This window comes from Talpa europaea (genome assembly GCF_964194135.1).
Source record: "Talpa europaea genome assembly, chromosome: 6".
NCBI lineage: Eukaryota > Metazoa > Chordata > Mammalia > Eulipotyphla > Talpidae > Talpa > Talpa europaea.
Window position 1 is genome coordinate 116,229,536 of NC_140072.1, and position 20,467 is coordinate 116,250,002.

A 20,467-nucleotide genomic window follows, 5' to 3' on the forward strand; every position below is an offset into this window, starting at 1 on the left:
TGTTGCTTTGCTCAGGCACTATATTTGCTTGCCTTTTCCCCAAATCCTCTTACTGTCCAAGAATCCAAGCTGTTGAATTTAACCTCTTCATTTTTCTATTATTCCCTCCCACCTGCTGTGCCACCTGCCTTTTCCTCCTGTGATGATGGGCTCACAAGGGAGGTAGTGGCTTCACCCTCTGGCAGGTGGTCTTCTAGATCCTCGTGGCTGCTGTTAGGGAGAGAGGTGAGGTTCAGGGAGGCTCGCCCAGGCTCACACCACAGATGTTTAAGTGGGTGAACGTGTGTTGGCATGCTGAGAAGCCATTCTCTTGCCTGAGAATCCTCACAAAGTGTAGGTGAAGGTAGACCTCACAGGGGATTATCCCAAGCTCTGCCCTGGAAAATGCTTACTTTTGAAAGAGGAGCTAAGATGGAAGCTCAAGGTCCTGCTCACCAGTGTCTCTCTGAAATGCAGCTGGCCAGAGAATAGGACATGTTGTGTCCAGAGCAGGTAATGTTAAAGAAAAGCCTTGTTTGGTGAATGGAGGATTTTGGGTTTTGGTTTTGAAATTAGATATGAGGACAGCCTAGATTTTCATTTTCTGAGGCAGGTGCAGGGCGTGAGTAATGCAACACACCTCAACTATGCGACTTAGCCAATGAGCACTCGCTTTTCTCGGATCCTATAGTATGGTTTCCCTGTCTGTCAAGAGCCAGCTCAGCAACCAAACCCAGATTCCAGGTGTGGTGTTTATTCCACAGTCATTCTGTAATTTGTAATCATAGAAACAGAATGTTCCTCCTCTTATTTCTTCCCTGCCAACAGTTTCTGGGTGGGTGAATGTCAGTAGCTGGAGTTATTTTTAAAGAGGAGAGGTGAAGCTTGTCGTGCAAAGCTGGGAAGAGGGCGTTTGTTTGCAGAGCCGAGCTGACATCAAAGTGTAGATTACTGCTCAGTGGCTAGGCACTTGTCCTGTAACAGGTAATGTTTAACGTGCCAGTCACAAAGATCACAGAAACAGCGTATGCCCGGGCATAAGATAGCACCACCGTTTATGCTCTGGAAGACGGAAAGACTGTACATGCCCATGTATTTTTTTTTTCCTAATATGTGACTTCATTGGTTTTTGCTGCCTTTTTTTTTTTTTTTTTTGCTGGCTGTAATTGGACTTTGAAGCTCAGAAGTTATATGATAAAAATTTGTAACCTTTTGTCTGAGAGAGCACGGCTAAGCAGTCACTTTCCACTTCTTTTCACAGGATAATATAAACGTTTTTTTGAAAGCTTGTGAACAGATTGGATTGAAAGAAGCCCAGCTTTTTCATCCTGGGGATCTACAGGATTTATCAAATCGAGTCACTGTCAAGTAAGTTGCACTGGTTACATACGTTTTTAAACTTAGGGCTCGTAGCTTGAATGACAAGAATTCCTGAGAGTTCATGATCACTGAAAAAAATCTTTCCCCACTGTCTTGTTCTGTTCGCATTCCAAAACAGACTATTTAAAAAATAAGCTGAGGGACTGTGACTCTAAAGCTGGGTGTAATCGATAACATGTCATGGTCTTATTTTGAACTTCTCACTGAAATGGCGTTTACATCTTAATGCTTGTCCGACATGATTGTGTTTGGTGGCTAGTGGTGAGGGTATCAATTATACTTAAAGTGAATTTTGAGTTTATAGTATAGCTTACATAATGAAAAAAATTCTTAAATAATTTTTATGTTTTGGAATTAAGACATAATTGCTAACGTAAAAATCAGAGTGAGGCAGTGGTAAAATACTCAGTACTTGGAAGGCAGCAGTGCCTGAGACAGCATCTAAAGCTAATGACATTGTCAAATGTGGCAGATTTTTAAAAATGAACTGTTTTTATTTTTTTAATAGTATGGATGAGAAAGTGAAAGTGGGGTGAAAGCATGTGTGCAGGTGTTTCTTTTGGGTTTTAGAAAGAAAATAGTGTTCGTGTGTGAGTATATAGTTTCAGGAAATCTGGTTTTAAGCCTTTATTTTCTTCTCTATAACTCTGATTTGCTTCCAGTGAATCAGAATAAACTCATGTTACCAGCTAAATGTAATAGGAAGATAATTAAATTTTGTAATAATGACTACCCTCCTTCTTTATCATTATGTCTCTTAACACCCAATTAACACTTTTCGGAGGGAGGAAAGAAACTCCTTTATAGAAGTAGTAGAAATGAAAAAAATAGTTTATTCCAATTCAACTGCTTTTTATAATTACTATAGCTGTTACAGCCTTCAAATTTAGGGGACTTATGGCCAATGTTTTCTCAAAGAAAAATAACCCTATATATAAATGTATTTGATAGTACTCATGGCCCTTTAGCTGTATAGCCTGCAGCCCAGGTGGAATTAATTTTTTAAAAGTCTAATGATACATATATTTAAATAAACAAATCATTTAGAATTTATATGCTTTTTAAATTCTGTTGAATAAGCATTTCCAACATGTGCAGCCCCCATAACAAAGAACTTTCTGACCCCAAATATCAGCAGTGCATGACAGGGGTGAATCTGTCTGTATTTCTGATTAATTGAAAGGTAGTTGAGGGATGCTAAGATTTATCTCCAGAATGGTATATTTACTTCTGTAATATACATGGTCATGTTTAATTTCCAAAAATAATTATATTGATGAATGTTTCATTTTTCCCTAATCAACATTTTCTTATCTAACTGGACAAAGAAAGCTTTGCCTTTGAAAGTCTTTTTCTGAAATTGTCATGCTCTTAAGAATAGATGCCTTTCCCCTTTAAATGGCTACACTATGTGTTTGAGTAGACTGTGGATTAGGCAAAACATGTCTGTTGGCTTCTAATTCTAAGAGCAAAAGCTGAGCATAGCTTCTCTGGAGCCCATTTCATTAAAGGTTGGGTCTAAAGTGTTCAGGAAAAATGAGCATTTCAGCTCAGCCTTCAGTGAAATTAAATTACCGACAAACTGAAACTAGGAGAACACGTAGTTGGAGCTGTTGTGGGAACTATGCAGAACAACTTGTTTCAGTGGAAACCACAAGTTCATAAAAGCAAGGTGTGCCTAAGTAGCAGTAGTGGAATGCCTGGGTGAGAACCTTCATTCTGCTTGAGGATATTTTCTGTGATGATTCTCTCTTGGACCAAAGAATGCAGGGGGTTGACCTGACTCTGCCAAAATGGAAGCAAGGGAGCTTCCCAGTTAGGCGAATCCAGGAAACTGGCAAACAGCTTCTTTGAAAAACAACTCGCCCGAGATACCATTTTTATAAAAGGAAGCCGGTTTAAAGGAGAGTAAATAATTGGTTACTAAATAAAAACACATTTCTTAGTTCTTAGTTTTTGTTCTTATGTGGAGATCATTATAGGTCATCAAAAATCTTGCCCTATCATTAACATTGATAAATGGATTTGGCTTTGGTTAGACCAGTGGTTCTCACTTTGAGCTGATCTGGTGCCCCGCAGGGACATCTGACAATGTCTGGAGATACTTCTGATTGTGGTAGCTGGAGTGAGGGTGCTACTAATATCTTAGTAAATTAGGGGTTTGGCTGTACCCTTTAAATGTCCAGGACAACTCCCCCACCAAAAAAAGAATTGTCTGACCTCAAATATCATTAACACCAAGGTTGAGAACCCCCAACTTACTCGTAGAATTCTTTTCTTCTTTTCATTCTACCAGTAAGACAATCACGTGGAAACCAAGGATATCTATGACTAACATACTGCTACGCTCTGCTGCAATGTAACTTTTTACTAACATGTAATACTTCATATATTTCTATTTTAATTGTTCGTTAAAGGTAGAGCTCATTGTGATTTTGAGTGTGCGGTAATGGGAGAACTTTGACATGTGTTTGTTTGTACACATTAAAATGAGCAAAAATGTGGCAAACTATTTGATTATTGTACATGTAACTGCTAAGCCTGCTTCTAACAGTTTGTAGGCCTGTCGCTGAGCTGCTGTAGGCACACTCTGAGACACATGTTTGCGTGATATCCTGAGAGCAAATAGGAAAGGACAGATTATATCCTTATGTTGACAAATGCAGGGAATCTTTATTAGTGGGCAGCAGTAATAAATGACTTTCCGAGCCTACTGGAGATGTTGAAGAGCCATAGAGTAATTTTAGTAATCCAGACGCTAGCTACAAATCCTTATTTTCCAGCAATTTGAGATTTACCATTTAATTTGCAACACTTCTTTACTAGTCAAACAGAACAAGGATCCTCTATATTTCTGTAATTATTCACATTAATTTGTGATCTAATGTCCTACCTGAATTATTTTCCTTCTTGCAGGAAGTAGATTGGAATTGTTGCAAATATGATTGAATTGTTCAATTTACTTGGGGGCTGCAGGTCAGGTGATAATTTTAATTTGACATTCCTGACTTTCATGGATAGGATTATTTTTATGCATTATCCTTCCAAAAGATTGATAGGCAATTTGTGTCTCAGGCTATATTTGTGAGTTTGAATCCATCCAATTTGAGATGGTTACCGAACCCATGAAATTTAGCTTTTGTACCAGTATATTAACCACATCTTTATTGTTAACCATTTACTAAATATCCATAATAAGCCTGGAAATACACATACTCCACAGAAATAAGGGGTGTGATGCCCCTAGAGCTGTCTCTGCACGTTCTATTAAAGGCCTATGTGAAAGCAGACCTGAGCCCGGGGTCCCCCCTCAACCCACAGGAGAGCTTCTGTGACAAAGCCGTGGTCTGTGTGGTGGCACCAGCCCATCAAGGGGCACAGAGCAATTGTCCCTTGTAGAAAATGACTGAATAGCTCAGAGGTTGGCAGAAAGGTAGGATTGAGCATTAAAGTTTCCATTTTATTTGTCTAACAATTTGACTCAGAAACTAAGTTCTGAATTGAAATCATTGCTCTAAACAAATTATATTTTGAACTTTTTAAGCTGGGAATCAGAACAGATTGTAAACATATTTCTTCTTTCCACCCCCCTGCCATTCTGATCCAAGCTTTAGCACTTCCTTGGTTACATTCTGTTCATAATTATAGGGCGGCAGTGCTTATGAACACAACATTTCAGTCATGCAAAGAAAAATTATTATCTAATACATATTCTTTCATTATTTAGAGTATGAATATTTTAAGCATAAAATGTAACTTTAAATGTTTGTTGACTGAGTTTTTAAAATTATTTATCAAATGGAGGGGTAAAGAATTCAAGAATCTGCTGTTTTTACACTTGCTGATTGCTAAAGGAATAGTGCTTGGAAGCAAAACTAGTGTTAACATATTTCCTTCCAAAATAAAGGAGGCAGAAAATGATATTTTAAGGATTTAACTGTTCTCTACAGCTTCAAAAGTGTGTTGGTTTTGCAGCAGTACTGTAAAGCCATGTCTTTGGAGTCCAGTCCACAGATGGCTCTCTCTTTTAACAGTCTGCCAAATTGGGCTAGAGAGAGGAACGTGTATTTGTGGAATTATTTAGGGTTTTTTTTTTCCAATGGAAGTAAAAATATACCTCCTTTGAATTATGTATTTCCACCTTTTTCTAATTTAAAACTAGTTTTGCATTTTTTAATGTCTTTCAAGTGAGTTTTTCAACATTGCAATCCTTAAAAAAAATTGGAGAAAGCAAGCTTCATGATAGCCAAACTTGGATCTGTAATTCAAGCTTGGTGACTTCCACCTGTCAATTCATGTTACTATTTAAAAATGTTCCCTTCCCACCAAGTAATTAGAAGAGAAAAAAACAGAGCAAGTTGGCTGCACTGCACACAACTCTATCTCACTCAGTTATCCTCGGGGGTCAGGCAGTTACTGAAAGCGGGGGCATTAATTCTTTTGGGGTGCCAACGTTCTGTTCAAGGCCAGCACAGAGAATGTATGGCCACGTTTTCAAGTGTTCTATAATTGCAAATTTTGACTGAAAGTCTACTTAGCTACAGAGAAAGGTTGTGGAATATGAAGCAGGTCCGATGCTGGGACGAGCTGTGAAAGAATGAGAGTTTTATCTGGTATTTGTTTTGCTCCATTTCTTGTTCTAATTTCTTGGAAAGTTGAATGATAAAGTCTTGATGCCAACTCTTCTGCCTTCACTCTCCACTTCCTCAAAATCCAAAAAGCCATGGGCCTGTTCTGTCTGGCTTGAGACTTCAAGTTGTTGATTTTTCTGACCAGCATCTTTATCTGAAAAGTAATTGACCTATACCCTGAACTGTAGTCTCACTTGGTGACTCATCTAACTCCCAGTCGACATGAGTCAGTTCATGGGAGGGTGACGGTAGTGGCTTCCATTGACCATATAGCATTTGATCTATAATAAGGAGCTACAAATGGCAGCCCAAGTGACAGGTATTTTTGTTGAGATTTTTTCTGACATTCAAATTACTGTAGGGATTCTTTTGACTTCCAGGGTTATATGTAGGACTGTCAATGTTGAGTTAAGCAAACTTAAAATTACAAGCACTGTAATAACTGTTTTTGTTAGTCATTTTGAAAATGAGAGCTTCATCAGTAACTAGAGATGTTAAATAATTCTGAGTTTTATGTTATTATCATGGCTGATTTAACTGATTGTTTGTGTGAGGGTATATGTGTGAAGTGTTTGTGCTATCATCTGTTTCTGAAACTATAGAGTAGAAAATTGCACTTAACCAAGTAAGGGGAAATCAACATCAGAGAATTTAGTGACATGTCTTACAACGATCTTGGCTTAGCCTCTTCTCTGTGGAATGTGATTACACAGCAATATATAAGATAGAAGTTCTGTTTTAATGGGGTTCATAATATAGTTGAAGAAATGTCTCCATAAATTCACAGTTATACATTGTGTTAAGCACAAGATTTTCTGGGAATATAGAGTAGAATAATCATTTCAACTTTTTTTTTTAAGATTTATATATTTATCCCTACAAGACTTGAGGTATAGGCCAGAGGTGCGAGGGGTAAAAGGATTCACCAGAGACAGAGTGGGGAGCAGAACAAGCAGACTGACTGAAATACACTGCTGAGGGGAACAGCGGGCGAGAAGGAGAGGTCTGCTGAGCCATGTGGGTAGCTCCCTGGCTGGGGATCGAACTTGTGCTGGGGAGGCTGTGGAAAGCCTCCCAATGCTGTGCTTAATCCCTTGCACCACCAGGGAGGCCCTCATTTCAACTTTTTAACCAGGAAACATTTCCAATTGGAAGTGACATTGTTTGCTCACGTGAGCTTTCAAAGCACTTCTAGTTTTCATCTACATATAATTTCCCCCTGGATTGGAAGGTATTTGAGGACAGGGACAGTCCATTATTTTCTTTATCTCCTTGGTTTCTGATACCTTACATATCTAAATGTTTATTTGAAAGTTGGGTTTCAATTCTGAAGACTTCCTGAACATTTCAAAACCAAATTTGAACATGCGAATTGATTTTTTCTCTGCTAAGTCTTTTTATTCTCACCTTTCAGAACTGCAAAGCAGATCTGGAAAAGCACTCATTAAGCTTCTATTTTTAATTGTCTTTTCTTTATTATTCCAGATTAATGATATGACATATTACAACATAACTTAAAATTTATACAGTTTAAAAGAAGACTGTCCATTTCCACTCAGTGTGTGAGTAATAAGCTAAAATAGGAACTGAGGACCATGTGCCTTTTAAAGTAGTTGGTAGAAGTTTTAATCCTCCTGCTGATGTGCAAATGATAAATAGTAATAATGTTTCACTGACAATTGAAGGATGTTCGTGCTAATAGCAACATTTTAATCTTATTACATCATGACCACTTATCACTTCTCATCTTCTGAAATCTAAATATATGCTTAAGACTTTTGGGAAGGAAAGTATGGTAGTGATGGGTAGTTGGAGTATCTTGTACATACTCTAGTGTAAAGAATAGAAAATTATCAAAAGCAGGTGCCAATAGTGATGGTAATTCATAAGGAGCCATTAAAATTACTTTAAGATGTTTTAGCAAGTTTCTAGTAAGCCTTGTTCCTTCTACAGTCAAGCTCCCCACCCTGGTACTTCTTACCTTTGCCTAAGTTGAAAGAACAAAGTCAGTGTGCAGTGAAATAACGTTATAACTTGATTTTCTTATAAAAAGTGGAGCCTATCAGATTAAACTGAAAAGGATATTGAAGTTGTTTGCTCACTATTGTTTAAGAAAGTGTTTAGGTTAATGGAGTGTTGTGGTTTGGGGCTAACTGTCCTGCCATAATTTTTGTCGTGCTGAGCTGACATCCTAGCTGGGATTGGCTTGGCCTTAGTCTCTATTTCTCAGAGAGATGCATTCTTCTGGGTCTCCGTGACGAAGGGTAATGTTTTCACTTTGTCTTAAGTGTATTGTTAATATAGAGAAGCAAACTTTTCTACAAGGTGGTTATTATCTCGCATTCTATTTTGTATATGACAAGTAGTATGTATTTACCTATAAAATGTCCAATAGAGCACATACACATAGAGCACATGGTTTGTGAATTGAAGGAGAAATAGGAATAGTATGATCATTATGGGTGTCCAAAGCAGGTGGATCCAGATTAAGAAGGTGTCCTATCTCAGTATATTTCCATTATCATCTTCCTACCAGAAAGAGGCAGGGGAAAAATCTATTAATGTCTCTAGTGTAAGATCTAGCTGCTGGTGCTAGAAATGAGTGCTGCTAGCGTAGCTGGGAGCAGCGAAATCCTGATGGGTTTAGGAGGGTAGGTGGATCTTAGCCTTGGGGTGATGAGTCCTTTCAGCTTAAGCCTTTTACTTGTGGCTTCTCAACCACATCCACTGGACATTTAACACTCATTTGTACAGATTGTGATTCCTGGGTGGCCAGAGAAAACAAGACCTACTACTTTGCTGCCTTCATCTTAAAACCCAGAGTAACGGGCCTCCCCGGTGGCGCAGCGGTTGAGCGCTGGGTTGCGAAGCTGCCCGTGGCCTCTGCGGCACCGGTTCGATACCCGGCTGCTCCCCGGCCACCGGAGGAGGGTCCCACATGGCGCACAGACCTCTCCTGCCGCCCGCTGCTCCCCTCAGCAGTGTACTTCGGTCCTTCTGCCTGCTCTGCTCCCCGCTCTGGCTCTGGTGAATTCTCTCACCCTCCCGCGCATCTGACTGTACCCAGTGCTTGTATAAACAAACAAACAAACAAATAAAACATGTCTCTGTAAAAAAAAAACAAAAAACAAAAAAAAAAAAACCCAGAGTAAAGAAGAAGAAAAGCATGAAGTTTTAATGTTTGCTTTTGTTTCTTAAGGAGTTATGAAATGGTCAGTAATTTACAGCTTTAAGGAAATGCTGGACTTAGAAGGATGGATTGCACCTTGGGGAGGAGTTCATTGTGGGGATCCAGAGTATCTCAGAAATGTTCCTGCTCTTGGATTAGGCTTAGATAAACTAGATATGAGCTCTCAGGCACTGTCAGGTATTTTACACTAGTTATTTTCTAGCCTGGTGATAACTCAGCAATGAGTTATTTATTTTTTTCCTCAGATGCCTCACGTAGAATGAGTCAGAAGAATAACTTGCTCAGCTATATGACTGTGGACAAATAATGGCACCATTAATAGGATTAATTCAGGAGTTATCTCAGGCTAATAAGCTTGGACTCCTTCCACTGTATCACTGTATTGTCTACAGCAGACTTAAACAGACTTTAAGCTTGCTGGTGTACTAGTTTACTAGCACTAGTTTGCTGGTTTACTAGTGCCATGGGGCTGAAATTGCCATGAGTTGCTTTTTAATCAGAAACAGTTTAATGTAACTATATTAGTTTGTGTATAAGCCTACACCTCATTTGATACATGACAAATATCTTTAATTACAATTTTTCCTTCATGAGCAAAGTAACTTCAGGTGGATTTACTATAGCATACCATCAATTTTAAAACCAGTGATTACAGGGAAATGCAAATCAAAACTACCATGAGATACCATCTTACACCAGTGAGAATGGCACATATTAAAAAAACTAGCAACAACAAATGTTGGCGAGGGTGTGGAGAAAAAGGAACTCTTCTGCACTGTTGGTGGGAGTGCAAACTGGTCCAACCACTGTGGAAAGCTGTGTGGAGATTTCTGGACCTACTAAACATAGAGCTTCCATATGATCCAGCAATCCCACTCCTAGGTATTTACCCAAAGGACACAGAAACATCAATTCCAAAGAACACCTGCACCCCTATGTTTATAGCAGCACTGTTTACAATAGCTAAGCTTTGGAAACAACCCAAATGCCCAAAAATAGATGACTGGATCAAGAAAATGTGGTACATATATACCATGGAATATTACTCAGCATTCAAAAAAGATAAACACATGCAATTTGCTGCAACATGGATGGCGCTGGAAGGGATCATGCTCAGCGAAATAAGCCAAAAAGAAAAAGAAAAATACCGGATGGTCTCACTCATAGCAGGAATCTAGAAAACTTAAATAAGGGACCAGGAAAATGAATAACTATAAGAAAGTGAAAATCAAAATCAACAAAAAACTATGAACCAGAGACACTTTTAGGGGGGCGGGGGCGGGAGGGGAGGGATTGGGGTCAGAATGGGGGGGTTGCAATTGTATGGGGAATATAACAATAAAATTTATAAAAAAAAAAAAACCAGTGATTACAAGACCAACTAATTTTCAGAATATGAAATAAATATGTGTGTGTCTGAGAATAGAAATAAGCTATGTGCATGGTCTTTTAACACTGGCTAGTTGAGAAATAATAGAGTATTTGTATTTTTTGATATGTGCACATAAATTCTTTTCATAGTTTTTATGACTGTCATGTAGATATTTGAACATTCAATTGTGTTTGCCATGATAATGGAACATTGCGTTTGGTGGCTGAGGAATATAAAATTGTACTAATCTAAATTTCTCAGGATCATACTACCACACTTTGATAGCACTGACATGGAACCTGGGTTTAAAATTAGCACTGGTACATAACATTTAATTTAGAATTATTTCTTGTTTACTGGTTTTTGATGCTCTATTTTACTTACTCTTGTTAAAACCAAACTAAAACATGACTCCCTCCTCTGAACATCTTTGGGAATAAGTCCTTATTAAAATGGAATATTTTTGTTAAAGTTGAGGTCATTTTATTTTAAATTTTATACAAAGCCATAGGATTAATACACGAGGCCCTGTTTGAAAGTCCAATTTAGAGGCAAAAAATTATGTCAGTTTATTATAGAAGAAAAATTACTTCAACACATTTCTGAAAGGTCTCTTAATGCAGTCATTGGAGGGTTGAAACAGGTGGTAAGTAGAAAGCAGTAAGTGTAACAATAAATAGCACAACCTAATTCCAGTAAGATGAAACTCCTCTCTCGTTGCAGAAAAAAAGTAGGGGATCAGATAGTGACTCAGAAAAGCAAAGTGCAAGTAATGACTCAAGCACAGAAATACTTTAAGAATGCCTTTATCAAGACCTGCTGTCAATGCAATGATCGTGTCTTCTCTTACCAAATTATAAATTATTTCTTGCCAGTAGTTAAATGTAAATCATCAGGAGTGATTACATTTCATGAGTAGGAAGAAATAACTTATTAAGCTTTTATTGTGTGATGCTTAGAATACCAAAGACGTATGAAATTAATAATACCCAAGATACATACATCCTGCAAGATCCAAAGAGAATACAAATGAGGACAATTCTCCTTTAAATAGTGAGTGGCACGGTTAGATGCAATAATAGAAAAATGCTTCAGCTTTAAGGCTATTAAATATGTACAGGGAGGAAAAAAACACTGCTTTTGAGAGTGGAAAGAAAATTTGTTTGGACTCTGTTTAATGTCATGTGTAATTTTATAACCACTTTGTAAGATATGGTGGCTGCCTGTGTTTACAAATATGGAAACTGAGCTTCAGTGGGTTGCTCAAGGTTACAGGCTTAGTGCAAGCGGGAATCCCCATTATGATTCCAAGTTCGGTGGTCTTTCCATTATACACTCTGCCTCTAAATGTGTTTTATTGAAAGATATGAAGATTGAAGGAAAGAATTCAAACAAACAAACAAAACACTGTCAGACTTGATCACCTTGAAGTTGATAGGAAGTTAGTTCAGGAGATATGGAGGGGCTTGTAATTTTTGGAAGTTGTGGGTGAGATATTGCCCAAACTTTGTTAAAAGTGTGCTTTAAACAAGTGCTTCTCAAACTTCATTATGCATGTAAAATATCTGGGGGTCTGTTTGAATGCAGATTCTGATTCATTAGGTCTGGCGGGACTGGCACTCTGTATTTATAGCAAGCTCTTGGTCTTGCCAATGAATACCATTCTGTAACAAGGGTTTAGGCATTACATGATAGTGATCACACACTAGAGTGAGGGCTTAAGGAAGGAATGGACAGACGTAAGGCTTGAGTGTTGATCTAAAAGATGAATAGGTTTTGAGTGAGAGGTGGGAAACCACTGCAAGAAGATTGGCACATCCAAACACTCAGAGGTAAGAAATTCAAATCAAACTTTTTATAGAGCCTTATAGATATGAAGCAATGAGTACAGTTAAATAAGATCTCTGTTCTTGAGGCCAAGATAGGATTGGCGGAAGCATAGTCTAGAGTATCTAGTCTATTTTGGCAGATTGGACACAGGCCGGCAGGTAAATAGTATATTGAATATTCTGGCTAGGAAATTTAAACTATCTTATCAATAGTAGGATTGTTACCAAAAGTTTTTTAGCAGAAGATTAAAATGTAAAAAGCAGACATTTAGAAAGATAAGGTAATGAAATAGTAGATGAAATAGACAAAATAGAACTAGCTTGAAGATTTGGAGAAATGTTTGAAAATGGTTGCAGTTCATGGGTATTTTGAGAAGGCTGCCAACTGCTGAGAACAGTAAAAATGTAGATAAGGAGAAATGCCAAAGGTGTTGAAGTATGACAAGATGGGGGTTGATTACAGTGAAGGATCGAGAAGAATCAGCTTTTGAGCTTGTGCAAACATTAACAGAGACAGGAAAGGCAACCGACTTGGGGGCATGATGGAAATGATGTTTTACCATGCTGCAGTGGACATGGCAGTAGAGGAGCTAAGTGGAAGTAAATGATATGGCAGTGCATTTAACCAGAAACAGTGGCAGGATATGTAGATGTGGGAATCGTCTGTGAATGATCCATTTATCTATCAATGAACATTTAGGTTGTTTTCCTATCTTGGCTCTTGTGTATGATGCAACAATGAGCACAGGAGTATTGACAGAATAGAAATTAGGATCTCAAAGAGCTTTGGAATATATGCCCAGAAATAGAAATACTTCTCTATTCAACAACATGGATGAACCTGAAGGATATCACTAAGCAAATAATCCAGTCACAGAAGGACAAATATTGCATGATTCCATTAAGTTGAGTTATCTAAAACAATCAAATTCATAAAGATAAGTGATAGTATGGTAATTTTGTGGGACCAAAGGAGAAAGGATAAATGGAGAGTTGCTGTTCCGTGGGTAGATATAGCTGACCCTTGAACAACACAGGGCTTGGGGCACTGACACCACACAGTTGAAAATCACCATATAACATTTGACACCGCCAAATTTTACCCTTGATAACTGTGAGGGGATTGGTTTCCGGACACCACAAATTTTCCAATTTATATGAAGATGCTCATGTCTTTCATAGTTGATCCTCTGTAAATGTGGGTTCTACCCCCATGGATTCACCAACCAGCTTCTGAGGTTGGTTGAGTCTATCAATTTGTGAAAGCCATAGATAGAAATAAAATCTGGTTACAAATAAATTTGCCCAGTTCAACCAGTGTTGTTCTAGGGTCAACTGTAGTTTCAGTTATGTGTGATGGTAAATTCTAGAAATCTGCTTTACCTTAGGTGAAATCCAGGGTCTCTGATTCCTAGTAATTTCTTATTATGATGCAAGTAAAAATGATTTTGTGGTTAAAAGTGTGACTGAGTCTTAACAAAGAATTGTTAAGAATGAAGTTTTTAACTTTTTCCTCTAAATCTTGTGTATAAGGAGGTAATTTTTCCTTTTAATTTTAATAACATTTGTATGAAAGTGTAGGAACACTACTACTTTATTAAGAAGTAAATATGAATTATCTTGTCTCAAGGTCTCAGGCCTTTTTGAAATCAATTCATTTATAAAATGATGAGAATTAATGAATTAGAAAGGACCTATGTTAGATAAATTTTTGAACATCTAAATATTCATCTCCCATAATCCTTATATTCGTGATTCTTTTCTTTCTTAACTCTTCAGTAAACTGACAATCTGGTGTTTGATCCCTTATGATTTATTGAACTTTTAAGAAGAAATATCATGTTACAGCATTTGAAAGTTAAATTTTTTATTATGTAAGGACTTTTCATGGGATGACTTTAATCACTTATTTTTGGCTACCAATTACTTAAATGTGATTTCAAGGAATTTTTAATTTCACATGACTGAAAAATTGACATTTACAAGGAGATGGATTTTGTATTTGTATTGCTGTCAGCATTGAGCTCGGGGGCATATTATCTCACAGTTACACTCAAGGCAATACACAGACATCTATTTATATTAGGTCAAAATGCTTAGTCATACGGTTGATATTGTAAACTGCTTTTTTTTTAACCTACCAGAAAGACCCTCTAAGGAGACTAATAAAGCTCTCATGCCTTTCATATCAATTTTAAAGTTGCAGTGGGAATTTGTAATTTGAGAAACATACACTTTTAAGGAATACTCCTTTTAAGAGGTAAGTACCAGTATCAGAGTAAGAAGGTACTAGGACTAGGCAATCCTTTCATAGAAGAGAAAGTGCCCAGAAGAGGTCAGATGGTTTTGGCTAGTAAGCTAAGACAGTGTCCTGACTTTAGTCCCAACTAGACTTTAGTCTAGTTCGAGTAGTTATTTCCACTGCATCTCACAGCCAGATCAACCAGAGCAGCAAAAACGGTTGAGTAAGAGTAATATTTCATTTTACCTAGTCTTAGCCATATTTCTTACTTGAATGTAAGATTGTCTATGGAATTGGCACTTGCTCTACATTTTAATTATGCTATTTCAGATTTAGTAATCTGAATAAAATAAGAGTTGGACTTAAATTTCAAAGGCAACTACCTGCTTTAGTCAACAGACCAGAATATGTTCACATTATTTCACATTTTAGAATATAAAGAGCCAAATTTGCCAGTGGCAATTTTATTTTCTATACAGCCTCTGCATATTTTTCATAATCCTATGCACATTTTTCCTTGTTTTGTACCTGTTTTCAGCAATTTGGTCTGGTGCCATGTTTTAAATATGGTGCTGTACAACTCTACACATGACTATTTCTGTGGAAATTACCTCGATGTTAGAATTCTCTGTGAATGATATTCTAATAAGATGCCCTTAGATTCATGTCCATTTAATCTTTCACCTCACTCAGATGAATTATTCCATCATTATTTAACTCAGACTTTCTTCTTAACGGGAATAAACAAATTAGAGATTAGGCAATGGAAAAAATATGTCGGCTATTTTTGTACCAATTACCCTTCTTTGGAGACATAAAACAGGAACACATGATATTATGAGCTGATTACAAGATGAACACAACCAAAGTAACTTACATTAATCTTTTGAATAGCATTTCTTTGAAGCTGGTGGTAGCTGACTTTTCAGAAATCTTGAGAAGAAATCACTTTGGTGCTTCTTGAAACATTTTCTTCTGTGGACCTGAGATGTGTCTTCTATGCTTAGGTTTTCTCCTCTGAATCTCAGAGTGTTGGTGCTTCTGGAGTGTTAATTAATGAATTCCACGACGTTCCCCTTCCTGTTGGTGCTTAGACCGAGGCATCTTGAGAGCCAGCTTTGTGAGCAGTGACAGCCGAGTGCATTTTTCTGGTTCTCTTTTCAGCACACCTAAGCACCATGAAGCTTACTGAGGTGTTTCAGCCAAAATTTGAATAGCATTTCTAGGCTTTTCACTTAGCTTAGGGTTTTCTTGTACTTTTTATTGTTTTAAATTCTAGTTGGAGAAGGACAGAGGAATTATATTTCAGTTCTACTTCCTTTTTCAGAGAAGTAGCTGAACTAGTTGAAGCTGTACTTTCAGTTAAGATATAGTTTTAACTTTGGTGTATTTCTTGGACCATGACTCTCTGTCATTAGTGTCATCAAATCACCTGAAGTACTCCTTAAGACACATGACTGGATCCCTATCTCCAGAACTGCCTATCAGTAGCTAGAAAGCAGTGCCTCAGAATCTTCATTTCCACCAAGTTCTAAGGTGCCGTGGTGCTGTTGTTTAGGAGACCACAGTTTGAGGACTTCTGTTCTAGGGGATAATCCAATGGGAACTACTCCAAAGAGAAGGTGTGTGAAATGTGATCCTAATGATATTATTATTTCCATTTATATAATCAACAACCTCCCCCAGTATATTAATAATATATGTGAAAAGAAAATAAGATTAGTTCTTTCAAAGGTAGTGAGACAAATACACACAGTAATGAATACAAGTAGATGTGTAATATGGTCCCAGATTTGTAGGAGCTGTTGGGTGATGATGGCAGATTCTAGGCCTGTTAGGCTGAAGGGATGGCATATTTGGCTCTGGAATAAGTAAACAGGTCCTGTTTTGTTAGACTTGTTTGATTAAAGTTAGAGTATAGGATGGATGCTGTAGGAATTGATGGAAAGATGGAAGAAGGGGTGTAATTAAAATGAAGACGAGGCTTAAAACCCTGAGAACCTTATAATTGGTATAGGATGGAGTAAATGATCCTCTTAAAGTATCCTCCTAACTATCCTCTTAAAGTATTCTGGATAGTTGGTAGGATAAAATTTAGAAAAGGATGACGATCTCTCCACTAATATTTTAGTGTCTGTTTTAAGTAACAGAACAGGACTGAACAAAACAGATATCAACTCTGTCTCTGAATTTATGGAGTTCACAGCCCTGTGGGAGAGTCTGGGACAATACCATGAAGCATGATAGTACATGGAATTTTCTAAAAATGATCTGCCTGGTACCCATGGGCTCACATGGGACACAGGGCTCTAGGGGCAAATAGGGGCAGGCGACATTGTGATTAATCTGAAAGGATGAGTAGTGCAAGGGTGAGAAAAGTCAAGATCCATTTAGAAAGAGAAAACCTCCCATTATCTCTTAAGGGGAGTTAGGAAAGATCAGGGCTCTTGAGAGCTTTCCAGGGATCTTTAATGGCAAGGGCCTAAGGATTATGTTGAAGCAGGTAAAAAGAAATGAAGTAAACTAAGAGTGACTAGATCATGAATCTGAATGGACTTGACTTGAGGGAATAAGAAACCCTAGAAAATACAGATTTTAAAGTAGGAGAAATAGAGGGAATTCCATTGCATGAGGGTTTTTAGGCATCTCTGGGGAGGAGGAAGTATGTTGAAAAGATTGAAGATAGGAAATGAATCAAATCTGAGAATAGAGACGAATTCAAGAGATAATTAGGATTTGATTGGTGGGATGTGAATGTTTGAGGGAGAGGAAGTTTTCTTAGGCTTTAGCTTTCTGACTGAAACTTGGGGTGTTTTACAAGGGTGGAGCATGTGCAATAATGAGTATTATATATATTTATATTTGAAATGTATATATTTCTATATATTTGAATATATATATTTGAAAGCTAATTATGTTATTCCTTTGAAGTGTGTCCATTCTTTTTCTGTGGTTCATGTACGGTGACTGGTGATACTTTGATAACCTGAAATGCCAAGTGTTAAATGGAAGGCTAAGTAAGAAATGGCAGATCTATATATTAAGAGTGGTATGTGGGGCCTCCCTGGTGGCACAGTGGTTGAGCGCTAGGCTGCGAAGCTGCCCACAGCTTCTGCAGCGCCAGTTCGATCTCCGGCCGCCAGGCGAGGGTCCCACATGGCACGCAGACCTCTCCTGCCGCCCGCTGCTCCCCTCAGCAGTGTATCATCAGTCTGCCTGTTCTGTTTCCCGCTCTGGCTCTGGTGAGTTCTCTCACCCTCCTGCACTTCTGACTGTACCCAGTGCTTGTATAAATAAATAAATAAATAATCTTAAAAAAAAAGAGTGGTATGTGGTATATATAAATGGAGAATTTTAAAGTATGCATGGTGCCAATACTTTGTACACATTTCATGAAACAAAATATCCAAGTAAAAGTGATTTCTTTCCTGAACAAATAATTCCTCAGATTTCATTAATCTCTACTCAAGAGATAGATCAGTTTGTTTTAATTAATCTTAGAAGATTCACATATTAAATAATGGCTTAAATAAGGTTTAATTGGAGGATTATCCAAGTTTAGTTTTCTCTATATACAGGGATATACTGTAGTATGACTGTAATGGAGAAAATGAAGATCTGATGCATCATTTCTTACCACTTTTAATTTAGAGATAAGCAAACTTGAGTGCATTTTCCCAAGGTAATGAGAATGCTCTTCTCCCAGTTACACTAAGTTGTAATTCTTGAAGCATTTAGTATGTGTTTACTGAGTGTTGATTATGATTCAGACACCGAGCTAGGTCTTGCCCTTCCATCTAATTGTATGGTTTTCCATTAACATCTCAGGTGTGTAGTCACACTTTTGATGTTTTCTTCTAGATTGCAGTCTTCAAAAGACCCTGTCAGCTAATTTTAGGCCCATGGGAAGCTTAAGTATGCTTTATTTAAGTGGAGTTAAATTATTTTCTTTAATGTCCTGTTGTAATAAATGTTTCAGGTGTGCATTATTGAAAAGCATCATGTGTATATACTACTTTAAGCCCATCACTTAAGGTCCAATTCTGTGCTTCACCATACAGTTGTCCTCTTTGTCCCAGTTTGTCCCCCTACCCCCTCCCTTCTGGTAAACAGTAATTGATCTTATAGTCTAAAAGTTTATTTTTGTTTTATTTAGTTCATTTAGTTTAGTTTATTTATCTTTCATTTATTTAGTTCATTTAGTTTAGTTTTCTCTATATACACCATATGAGTGAAGTCATGTTTGATTCTCCATCTGGCTTAGTTCACGAAGAATAATACTCTTGAAATTTATCCATGTTGTTGTAAAAGTCAGGATTTCATATATATATATATATTATTTATTTCATATATTTATACATACATATACATATAGATAACATACACATGCCACATTTTTATCTGTTCATAAGCCCATGGGCACTTAGTTATTTTCAGCTTTTGGCTATTGAAAATAATGTTTCAATGACCATGGGGTTGTATATATCTCTTTGAATTAGTGTTATAGGTAAATAGCCAAAAATGGGATCACTGGATCACATGGGTTTTGTTTTAAACGAGGAATCCACATACTACTTTTCATAATGACTGCGCCAGTTTACATTCCCATCAACAGTTTTTAAGGGTCCCCCTCTCTCCACATATTCTCCAATATTTTTTTCTCTTTTGATAATAGCCATTCTCACAGGTGTGAGGTGATATCTCATTATTGTTTTGATTTGTTTTCTCTTATAAGAGATGGGCATCTTTTCTTGTGCCTATTGGCCATCTATGTGTCTTTGGAGAATGTCCGTTCAGATCCTCTGTGTGTTTCTTAATTGGGTAGGTTTTTCTTTTTATTATTGTTTTATGAGTTCTTTGCATATTTTATATATTAACTCTTCTTGGATTTATGATGTGAAAATATCTTGTTCACAAGGATGTTTTCTCACTTTGATGCAAGTTTCATCTGTGCAGAAGTTTTTTAGTTTGATGTAGTACCATTTATTAATTTTTGCTTTTTGTTTCCCTTGCTGTTGGGAATGCAGTCTCCAAACACATCTCTAAGCCAATATCAGGGAGTATATTGTTTATGTTTTCTTTGATTAATTTTATGGTTTTAAGTCCTACATCAAGTCTTTAATCCATTTTGTAATTTATTGCTCAGTGTTAGATAGTGATCTAGTTTTATGTTACATAATGCTGTTTCATTTTCCCAACACCATTTATTGAAAAGACTTTCCTTATTCCATTGTAAGTCCTTGGTTTTGTCATAAATTAGTTTTTCTATATTTGTGATTTTATTTCTTGGTTCTCAATTATGTTCCGTTGCTCTGTGAGTCTATTTTTATTTCAGTAACACACTGTTAGTTTGAATTCAAGGAGTATGATCCTCATTTTTTTCTTTATTCTCAGTACTGTTTTGGCTATTTCAGTTCTTTTACAGTTCCAAGTAAACTTCATAGTTTTTTGTTATATTTCTTTGAGGAATGCAGTTTGGGTTTTGATAGAGATTGTACTGAATCTGTAAATATACAGGTAATGTAGTTATTTTTAAAAATGTTAATTCTTGCTGTTTGTGAGCACAGAGTATCTTCCAATTTTCTTGTGTCTTTTTTCTTTCAACAACATCTTACTGGTTTTGGTGCATAGATCTTTCACTTGTTTGGTTAAATCTATTCCTAGGTATTTATTTCTTGTTGATGTCTTTCTAAATTGGACTGTCTTCCTAATTTCTCATTCTGCTAGCTCATTATTTATGTGTAGAACTGCAACACATTTCTATTATTAGTTTTGTAGCCTGTCATTTTACTGATTTATTATTTGTAATAACTTTTCATTGGAGTATTTGGGCTTTTCTGTGTA

The 20,467-nt window shown here is 37.0% G+C and overlaps 1 protein-coding gene across 1 annotated transcript in view; it reads left to right on the plus strand.

Moving 5' to 3' along the window:
* Positions 1 to 640: 640 nt before the first annotated feature.
* The window catches only part of LMO7 (LIM domain 7), a gene marked incomplete at both ends in the record, with an annotated part of 91,141 nt that continues 71,314 nt past the window's right edge, over positions 641 to 20,467 (plus strand). Inside the window, 3 exon segments of the mRNA XM_084234901.1 lie at positions 641 to 653; positions 656 to 723; positions 1,241 to 1,347. Coding sequence (XP_084091027.1) covers positions 641 to 653; positions 656 to 723; positions 1,241 to 1,347 — 188 coding nt within the window.